This window comes from Rhinopithecus bieti, unplaced genomic scaffold (genome assembly GCF_001698545.2).
Source record: "Rhinopithecus bieti isolate Rb0 unplaced genomic scaffold, ASM169854v2 scaffold_68834, whole genome shotgun sequence".
Taxonomy (NCBI): domain Eukaryota; kingdom Metazoa; phylum Chordata; class Mammalia; order Primates; family Cercopithecidae; genus Rhinopithecus; species Rhinopithecus bieti.
Window position 1 is genome coordinate 226382 of NW_016826182.1, and position 10482 is coordinate 236863.

A 10482-nucleotide genomic window follows, 5' to 3' on the forward strand; every position below is an offset into this window, starting at 1 on the left:
AATTTTTTTTATTCTCAAATTTTATTTAGACAGGGTCTCACTGTGTTGTCCAGACTGGTCTCAAACTCCTGGGCTCAAGCGATCCTACTGCCTTGGCTTCCCAAAGTGCTGGGATTACAGGCATGAGCCATCCTGCTTTGCCTAAAAAAATTTAATGTGGGACGGGTGTGGTGGCTCATGCCTGCAAGCCCGGCACTTTGGGAGGCCGAGGCGGACGGATCACGAGATCAGGAGATCAAGACCATCCTGGCTAACACGGTGAAACCTCATCTCTACCAAAAATACAAAAAATTTAGCCGGGCATGATGATGGGTTCCTGTAGGTCCAGCTACTCGGGAGGCTGAGGCAGGAGAACGGCATGAACCTGGGAGGCAGAGCTTGTAGAGCCCTGCACTCCAGACTGGGCAACAGATTCCATCTCAAAAAAAAAAAAAAAAATTTAATGTGGAATTTAATTCTGTTTTATGTTAAGTCATAAATGATCTGTATTTCAGGTTTTTGAAATATGAAAATTGATGAAATTACATTGACAAAAATAATATTCTTCTGTTACTTAAAATAATACAACACAGAATATAGAAATCTGGAATTGCAATCACAGAACAAACTGAAGAAAATCAAGTGGTATTAGCAGACTGGTTAAAAGAACCATGACTAAGGGCAAAATATACTTGCTTTTCTTTTTTCTTTTCTCCCCATCCTCATTTTTCTTTTTTTCCATTTATTATTTATTTATTTGTTTTGAGACAGATTCTAGCTCTTGTTGCCCAGGCTGGAGTGCAGTGGCGTGATCTCAGCTCATTGCAACCTCTGCCTCCTGAGTTCAAGTGATTCTCATGTCTCAGCCTCCCGAGCAGCTGGGATTACAGGCATGAGCCACACCTGCCTAATTTTGTATTTTTAGTAGAAACGGGGTTTCACCATGTTGGCTAGGCTGGTCCCAAACTCCTGACCTCAAGTGATCCGACCACCTTGACCTCCCAAAGTGCTGGGATTACAGGCATAAACCATTGTGCCTGGCCTCTTTTTGCTTTTTAATTGACAATAATAATTGTATATATTTGTGGGGTAGTAGGTGATGTTTTAACACATGTATATATTACCAAATCAGGCTAATTAACATATCTATCACCTCACATATTTATCCTTTGTGGTGAGAATATTTGAAATCCACTCTTAATATTTTGAAATATACATTACCTGTCATCACCTTGTTATGTACTTGTTATTTTTCATTAGTGCATTTTAAAGTCACTATACAAGGAATGCATGATAGTTGTTTATTTTAAAATGCATGAATTATATAGACTGTTATCTGCATCTAATGACTGAGAACAAATTCAAAGATTTTAATGATGCAAAGAAGTTTCATGTTGCACAGATTTAAAGATGTTATACTACAAAACTAATAATTTGTCAACTTAACACATACACACTCCATTAGGAACTCTTCTGTAATATTCTCTTCTAAAAGCTGTTCAACAATATGTAGAGCTTTTCTTTCAAATTCAATCTTCTTTCTCACAGCTGCTTCTAGTTCTGCTTTCCTAAAATTTGCAAGAGAAAGTTAATCTACTTATAAGCTTCATGTCCAATATTCCATTTTTTAAAATACAACACTAACCTAACTCACTATTTTGCCACTTAAATTTAAACGTATTTAAAAAATTTTTTTGAATAAAAATATTTATTTCTTTTTAGTTGTAGAGACAAGGTCTCACTATGTTGCTTAGATGGGTCTCAAGCTCCTGGCCTCAAGTAATACTCCCACCTCAGCCTCCCAAAGTGCTGGGATCACCGGCATGAGCCACCATATCTGGCCAAATTTCTATTTTCTAATGCTGTTACTTTTGATCCAATACTTTTCAAAAAGGAAACAAGCTACTTTTTGCACTGCACACACAGAAGCCTTTATATACTCTTTGTCTGGTTAATGTCTACTTAGCATGCAGGTCTCAGCATAAGGCTTTCCCTGAAAACTCACAACTAACCTCCCTGCCACCCACTTCCAACTAAATTAGACTTGATTATTCCTTCTTGTAACATCACAGCCTTTTCCTTCATAGTGCTTATCACAATTTGTAATTATGTGTTTATGTTAATTAACTATTATTTATTTCTCTGTTCCACTAGACAAGAATTGTGTCTATTCTGTTCACCATATCTTCAGAGCCTAACACAGGTCTGGCATATCTTATACTCAGTAAATAATTTTTGAAAGAATGAGTAAATTAAGACCAAAGTCAATATTAAGATTAATAAGTCTTCACAAAATGAAAATCATAGCTACATATACTTTTAATACCCTTCACATTCTATTCCTCTTCTAAAACTTTGTGTGATATGTGGTAATATCTTGCCTTTTGAGAACCAGAACTAGTACAAGACAGCTTTTTTTCTTTTTTCGAGACAGAGTCTCACTCTGTTGCCCAGGCTGGAGTGCAGTGGTGCGATCTCAGCTCACTGCAAGCTCCATCTCCCGGGTTCATGCCATTCTCCTGCCTCAGCCTACCGAGTAGCTGGGCCTACAGGGGCCTGCCACCACACCTGGCTAAGTTTTTGTATTTTTAGTAGAGATGGGGTTTCACCGTGTTAGCCAGGATGGTCTCGATCTCCTGACCTCGTAATCCACCCGCCTCGGCCTCCCAAAGTGCTGGGATTACAGACATGAGCCACCGTGCCCGGCCAGGACAGCTTTTTGATGAAAATCTGGACTTGATGTAACAAAGAACAGAAAAAGTTTCTTGGAGTAACAGAGAAACTTGGAGAGTGAGTCTCTGGCATATAAAGCAATAAAAGGGGAGTGTACCTGAAGTGGTGAAAAACAAACACCTTCTATAGACACTCACGCCTTCACTAGCAGTCTGAGTGCTTAGTTTGGTTTTCTTAAAGCCTGGAGTAGAGGAATGTTAACAGTCTATGTGAGAATTTATAGGCCTTCCCAGATCTTTCCCTTCCCTCTCATGATAGTTTTCTCTAAAAAAAAAAAAAGGTGACTATTAGTTTTAAAATTGGTACAAGTAATATAAGATAAGTAGATATGCCAATGTAGTTGTCCATGTAGCTGTCATACCTTTTAGAAGCATCTTCTTGTTTCAAAGTAGTTGTCTGTTTAGTACCTACAACAAAAATAGTCATGTGCCACATAATGACATTTTGTAAACGACGGACAGCATACAGACAGCGGTCTCATAAGACTAAAATACTGTATTTTTACTGTACCTTTTCTATGTTTAGATATACAATTGCCTACAGTACTTAGTACAGTAACATGCTGTGCAGGTTTGCAGCCTGGGAGCAATAGGCTGTATCATATAGCCTAGTGTGTAAGTAGGCTATACCATCTAAGTTTGTGTAAGTGCACTCTGTGATGGTCACACAAGGATGAAATTGCTTAACAACGCATTTCTCAAAATGCATCCCTGCAGTTAAGCTACACATCGTGGCAGTAGGTCAGGCCTATACAAACACATTAGGTACAAGATAGATTCCTACACAAATAACAAACTAGACCAACTTTTCTTCTTTTCCACATATTTTATGTCCAATCGTGTGTAAATCAAAATGAAATAGGAAGGGAAAGCAATCTGTTTTTGCAAATTGATTACTGTTTAATTTTCTTGGTTAAAATGTATCTTTGGGGATTGAATTTTCTTCTGTATCATAGTTGCTTAATTAACCATTCCTGAAAATCTGAGATCTGGGTACTTTTTAGGGAAACCTCTCTCTCCGTCTGCCAAACGTCCTCTCTGGGAGAAGAGGGGAGTCCGGCACCTCAAAGAACCGGGCACCCAAGCAGTCTGGAAAGGAGGACCGGTCCTAGGTTCAAGACCAGCTGCCAACGCTGCCCTAGTCACTTGCCCCGAATCCCGGGGACCCCAGGCCTGGGTTCCCGGCGCCTCCACTGTACTTTCTCTCAGAGGCTGGGGCCACTGCCCGCGCGAGGGAAATCCTGCAACACTGACGTAAAGGGGTGAGGGCCGGCCAGGAGATCTTTCGCAGGGGGAGCGGACGGCGGTGGGAAGTTTTCGGCCTTCTCTACCTGGGAGAACCCCTCCCCTGAAGCAGCCTTTCAGGAGCGCCCGCGCGCTTCGGTCTAGAACTGGAGATCGCGGTCCAGCTTTCAGGGTCCCAAAGTGGGAAGACATCCTTGCTCCTACCTGCGGCTTTTCGAGAGCGGCGAGGAGCCCCGGCCTTGCGGCCGGCAGAACCCGGCCCAGTACAGTCCGCCATGGGGTAGAGTAGTCTGCGGGACCGGGACTAGCTCCGGCGTCTTGCCCCTAGGCCCCGCCTTCCTACGCGTAGCGCGAGGCGGACCCCGCTGGCGTGGGGCGGGGCCAGAAGAGCGGGCTAAGTGGCCGGAGGAGGTGGCGGCGGCTGGGAGAGGCGAGAGGTCTGGCCGGTAAGTGGAGTCGTGGAGAGGTTCGGGGTGGCCAGGGCTAGCGGTTGGCTGTGAGCCGCGGCGGACTTGGTGCCGCGGGCCGACTAGGCCACGCGAGGTGGTGGAGCCTGCACACCTAGGCGAGCAGGAATCGGAAGACATGGCTTCCTCTGATGCCGCCCGCACGCGCGCTGGGGTGTTATTCGTCTTATAGCGCGCTGCGCTGAGAACCGGGCTGACCCGCGCCCCTACTGAGGGTTTGGGGCCGAGCCTTGCCTCCGGGAGAAGCGATGGTCTTCTCCGGAAGGCCGCCGTTGCCTTGTCTCCGTGTGATACAGTGATTTCCCTAGCTGGATTGATCACTTTGGGTACTGCAACTCCTAGAGAGAAATGGGATGGAGGGCATCTGAATCTTCACCCCCTATAGATAAGCTTGTGTTGCACCCCAGTTTTTGTGAGGTGAGACATTAAAAAATCCCCTAATGATTAGAAATTTGATTTCAGGTCCACCTTTTGGAATTTTTTTTTCATAAAAGAAGTACTTTGCTTTTTAAAAGCCCTTTAGTTCGTATTTGCCTTGCCTCTTGGGACTGCTCGAGAGTTTTTTCTTTTTTTCCTTCAAAATAGCTTTCAAAACTATGCTCCTAGAAAACTTAAAAGATGCAATAAGGGCTTCCAAAAAAAACACTTTATTTTCTTAGACAAACATACTAAGATTCAGTAATAACATTTCAACCTTAGAACTTTACATTTTCTCCTAGCATGCTATTGGACCAAAAAACACAACAACAAAAACTTTCCATTTTCTTTATTGTATTTACTAATAATTTATCACACTAAAACATAACTTTTGAATACTTAAATGTAATATCACGGATATTTAATAGTGTGTTTTGTATTTGTAGATTTTAGCTTCGAAACTGGGAGAAATAGGAATGGCTGTAGAGGAACTTCAGTCTATAATAAAGAGATGTGTAAGTTTTTTTTAATTTTTGTAAAATTAAATACCTTTCAAAATATGGGAAGGGCACAGATGGTTTTTAATTATATTTGTGGTCACTCAAATTGTTTATCTTCTTTAATCCTTGCTTTTTTTGACCTCTAAAGAACGTGAGTGGGGGAGGCAGATTGGATTATTTCTCCAGGTGACGTGCTTATCTAAATAACCTTTTACATTTTAATCCTGATCCTTTTCATAGGTTTCACTGGTACAGTAGATTTCAAGGTCATTTATTAAAGTATTTATTAGGGTAATCCTAATTTTGATACATGTGTTATTTACGTTACATTTATCTCGAATTTAAACAGATTTCCTTTTTTCATAGATAAGAAGTTACTGTATTTAATTTTATTTGCATACACATTTGTTCTTTTGTTTTTTGGGGTTTTTTTTGCCAGCAAATCCTAGAAGAGCAAGACTTTAAAGAAGAGGATTTTGGCCTATTTCAGTTAGCTGGGCAAAGATGCATAGAAGAAGGGCACATAGACCAGCTATTAGAAATTATTCAAAATGAAAAGAACAAGGTACGTACAATCTTGGTGTTTACTTTTCAGTCTTGGGAAGAGAATAATCACATGATGCTATTCATCCAGTCATTTATCCATCAAACATTTAAGAATCTACTTAAATTTTCACTGTAAGGAACTGAAGACAAAAAAAGAATTAGAAATATTCAGGTCGGGTGTAGTGGCTCACGCTTGTAATCCCAGCACTGTGGGAGGCCGAGGCAGGCAGATCACTTGAGTCCAGGAGTTTGAGACTAGCCCGGGCGACAGAGTAAGGCCATCTCAGAAAAAAAGAAAAGAAACAGTCATATACTTGAAGGTACTTACAATCTGGTCAAACAGATAAACATGTAAGCAACTAACAATAATGAGGCAAAATAAATAAAATAAGCGCTATAGTTGAAGTAAAGAGTTTTAGAAGAAACAATTACTTCTGGTTTAGGGAGTCCAAAATGGTGTTCGGGTTATTAATTTACATTGAAAATATATCAAGCAGGCTAAATATTCATTTTGGGTGATCAGCCCATTCTCCTCCAGCCAAATGTGTATAGAAAACCAAATTTTAATTAAAGCAGTATTTTATGTGCTTAGAATCAGAACAGGAGGAAAGCTGTATGTCATTATGCTAGCCAGTATCATCCAGTTACAATAGTTTGAGAAGTCATCCTCTACAATATTTGTGAATCAATATTTGTGAATCAGGAATAACTTTTCCTGGGACACTGTGTTGGCAACACCCTGCCAAATTTTGTGTCTTTGGATACTCCTTATAAGGAAGACTGCTATGGTTTGGTTCTGTGTCCCCACCCAGATCTCACCTTGAATTGTAATAGTCCCTGTGTGTCAAGGGTGGGACCAGGTGGAGGTGATTGAATCAAGGTGGTGGTTTCCCACATGCTTCTCATCATAGTGAGTGAGTTCTCACGAGGTCTGATGGTTTTATAACCATCTGGCATTTCACCTGTTGGCACTCAGCCCCTCTCCTGCTGCCCTGTGAAGAGGTGCCTTCCACCGTGGTTGTAAGTTTCCTGAGGCCTCCCTAGCCATGTGGAACTGCATGTCAATTAAACCTCTTTTCTTTCTAAATTACCCAGGCTTAGGTATTTTTTCATAGAAGCAGCGTGAGAACAGACTAATACAAAGACCATCTTCTTTCTAGGTACACACTCTTTCTTCATTTGCAGTGCTACTTATTTATTAGAAGTTTTCTTTCTTGATATCACAGTGTAGTCGTGTTGACCTGTGTTTCTCTCCAGGGCATCTTGATTGGATTTGGGGATTCCTAAAACTTTTAATCATACATTATTATAGCATCTCTTAGTAGTTCAAATGGCTTATACCCTTCTTATTTTTTATTAAAATAATTAGGAGATTTTATTGTTTTAATATATGTTTATAACTTTGTAACCCCAATATAATAAATTTTTTGTTTTTTAAACTCTTCTTGGTTTTTTTCTAATTGCGTTCTCAGAGGATAACCTTCAAAAGTACTTAGCTTTTAGCTAATAATAAAAAATTAATAACAACTAATATTTATTGAGTATTTACATGTGCCAGATGCTGTCTTTAGTCCTTTACATTTATTAACTTAATTAGTCTCTCCAAAATCTCAGAAAGTAAGTATTCATTTTGACTGAAAGGTTAAATGACTTGCCCAAAAGTAAGTCAGCTTTTATGTAACATCCAAGATTCAGACCTGTGTAGCATGGTTTTGGAGCTCCTAACTACTCTGCTGTACCGCTGGTTAGTGCTGCATGGCGTATGATTTTAGGGTAGAATACAGGGGATTGATTGATTGAGAGGGTGAGGCATCAAAATGACTGGGTTTCTAGCCTCTAAAAGGATAACATATGATATCGAACAGAAAAGGCAGCCTAAGTAGAGGGAAAAGTTTACTGAAGGAACAAGTGATTTGACTTTTAGAAAGTTTGAGTTTAAGTACAGCAGTCAATTGGAAAATAGGGTTTTGAGCTTAGTAGATATAGGAATTAAGATGTAGATCTCTGAGGCACATATCTGTGAGACTTTATGTAAAGATTGGGTAATTGAAGCATTGAGGGGTGAAAAAAAACAAGAATTTACCTGAGTTCACAGAAAAGGGGCCGAAGAGAAGAGGCCCAAGATCCCATCTTGAGGAATTTAAGAAACAGGTAGAGAGAAGAGGCCTACCAAGGAGATGAGGATCAGCACCACATCTATGAGGCAGAAGGAAAAGGGAAGTATAAACAAAGTATTTTCAGGCATTGCATGCCTCAGTGTTTTATTTTAGCATGCTTCTGAATAGCTAATGGGATAGATTTAAACATTGTGAGGCTTAGTCTTAATAGTTTGAGAGTCACCTTTGCAATATGTAGTCAGCTAAATGCAAAGGTTTAGATACTGATAAGACAATGTTCAAAACTGACTACAGGCCAGGCACAGTGGTTCACGACTATAATCCCAGCACTTTGGGAGGCCGAGGCGGGTGGATCACCTGAGGGTCAGGAGTTTGAGACCAGCCTGGCCAACATGGTGAAACCCTGTCTCCACTAAAATGCAAGAATTAGTCGGGTGTGATGGCGCGCCCCTGTAATCCCAGCTACTCAGGAGACTGAGATAGGAGAATTGCTTGAACCCGGGAGGCGGAGACTGCAGTGAGCCAAGATCGTACCACTGCACTCCGGCCCAGGAAACAGAGTGAGACCCATCTCAACAACAACAAAAAACTGACTACAATTTAATTTTCTTGCCAGGTGAAAATCTTATTAAAATTGACCAAGATTTACTATTATCTTCAACTGTAAGAGTGAATTGGGTGTTGCACACCAACGTGGCATATATATGTAACAAACCTGCACGTTGTGCACATGTATCCTAGAACTTAAAGTATAAAAAAAGTCCACTAAATATTTAAAAAAAAGTGAATTAAAGAAAAAAAAGATTTGCTATTTACTGCTTTGTGAGAGACCATTCACATACTATTTATTACAGTATATTGTAATTGTTGTATTGTTAATCTCAATTTATAAATTAAACTTTGTTACAGATATGCATGTATAGTATTTGTATATAGCATTTGGTACTATTCATGGTTTCAGGCATCCACTGGGTGTCTTGGAATGTACTCCCTGCAGATAAGTGGGGAGACTACTGTATCCTAAGCTCTATTTTTATTATCTTACAAGACTGGGGTCAATATGAGGTATTATAGGTGTCATTTTGTCTTCTTCCTAGATCAGCTTCCTAGAATTTAAAAAAAATTCTAATTTTTCTGGCTACATAGAAGGCATATATATTGATGGGTACATGAGATGTTTTGATACAGACATGCAATGTGTAATAAGCACATCATGGAGAATGGGGTATCCATCCCCTCAAGCATTTATCCTTTGTGTTACAATTCAGTTACACTCAGTTACTTTAAAATGTGCAGTTAGTTATTAACTGTAGTCACCCTGTTGTGCTATCAAATAGTAGGTCTTATTCATTACTGATAACTATTTTTTTTTTTTTTGGTACCCGTTAGCCATCTTCCCTGCCTCCCACTACTCTTTTCAGCCTCTAGTAACCATCCTTCTACTCTCTGTGTCCGTGAGTTCAGTTGTATGGTTTTTTCACATCCCACAAAAAAGTGAGAACATTCAATGTTTTTCTGTGCCTGACTTCTTTCACTTAACATAATGGTCTACAGTCCCATCCATGTTATTGCAAATGACAAGCTGTCATTCTTTTATGTGGCCGAATAGTACGCCATTGTGTATACGTACCACATTTTCTTTACCCATTCATTTGTTCATGGACACTTAGGTTGCTTCCAAATCTGAGATATTGTAAACAGTGCTGCAATGAATATGGGAGTGCAAATGTCTCTTCAATATAGTGATTTCCTTTCTTTTGGGTATATACCCAGCAGTGGGATTGCTGGATCATATGGTAGCTCTATTTTTGTATTTTTTGAGGAACTGCCAAACTGTTCTTATTAATGGTTGTACTAATTCACATTCCCACCAACAATATATGAGGGTTTCCTTTTCTCCACATCCTTGCCAGCATTTGTTATTGACTGTCTTTTGGATATAAGCCATTTCAACTGGGGTGAGATGATATCCCACTGTAGTTTTGATTTGCATTTCTCTGATGATCGTGATGCACACCTTTTCATATGCTTGTTTGCAATTTGTATGCCTTCTTTCAGGGAATGGCTATTCAAATCTTTTGCCAATTTTTTTATTGGATTATTAGTTTTTTTTCCCTTAGTGTTGTTTGAGCTTCTTTTCTATTCTGGTTATTCATCCCGTGTCAGATGGGTTAGATCTGCTTTTTCTTTATTTATCTATTGTTTTGAGATAGGGTCTGTCTCTGTCACCCAGGCTGGTTTGCAGAGGTGTGATCACAGCTCACTGCTACCTCTGCCTCCCAGGCTCAGGCCATCCTCCCACTCATCCTCCCAAGTAGCTGGAACTACAAACGTGTGCCACCAGGCCTATCTAATTTTTGTATTTTGTAGACAGGGTTTGACCATGTTGCCCAGGCTGCTCAAGTGATCCGCCCACCTCAGCCTCCCAAAGTGTTGGGATTACAGGCATGAGCCACCATGCTTTAAAAAAAAAAAAAAA

At 40.1% G+C, this 10482-nt stretch overlaps 2 protein-coding genes across 8 annotated transcripts in view; one reads left to right on the plus strand and one right to left on the minus strand.

Annotated features, from left to right (window-relative positions):
• The window catches only part of RPAP2 (RNA polymerase II associated protein 2), a 101102-nt gene extending 96791 nt beyond the window's left edge, over positions 1–4311 (minus strand). Inside the window, exons 1-4 of one of the 3 annotated variants that reach the window (XM_017863327.1) lie at positions 4161–4206; positions 3074–3119; positions 2810–2976; positions 1433–1547 (exon numbers count right to left, since the gene is read on the minus strand). Coding sequence is in view for 1 of the 3 variants with exons in the window: in XM_017863328.1 (XP_017718817.1) it covers positions 1433–1547; positions 3074–3119; positions 4161–4233 (234 nt within the window). In the remaining 2 variants the exon portion in view is untranslated. Of the gene's footprint in view, positions 1–1432; positions 1548–2809; positions 2977–3073; positions 3120–4160 lie in introns of all 3 variants that reach the window. The other 2 variants (XM_017863328.1, XM_017863326.1) reach the window with 2 other exon arrangements.
• Positions 4312–4316: 5 nt separating this feature from the next.
• GLMN (glomulin, FKBP associated protein) overlaps positions 4317–10482 on the plus strand; it is a 56330-nt gene continuing 50164 nt past the window's right edge. For all 5 annotated transcript variants that reach the window (XR_001883627.1, XR_001883628.1, XR_001883629.1 and 2 more), the window contains exons 1-3: positions 4317–4402; positions 5287–5355; positions 5780–5905. Coding sequence is in view for 2 of the 5 variants with exons in the window: in XM_017863324.1 (XP_017718813.1) it covers positions 5317–5355; positions 5780–5905 (165 nt within the window). In the remaining 3 variants the exon portion in view is untranslated. The remainder of the gene's footprint in view (positions 4403–5286; positions 5356–5779; positions 5906–10482) is intronic.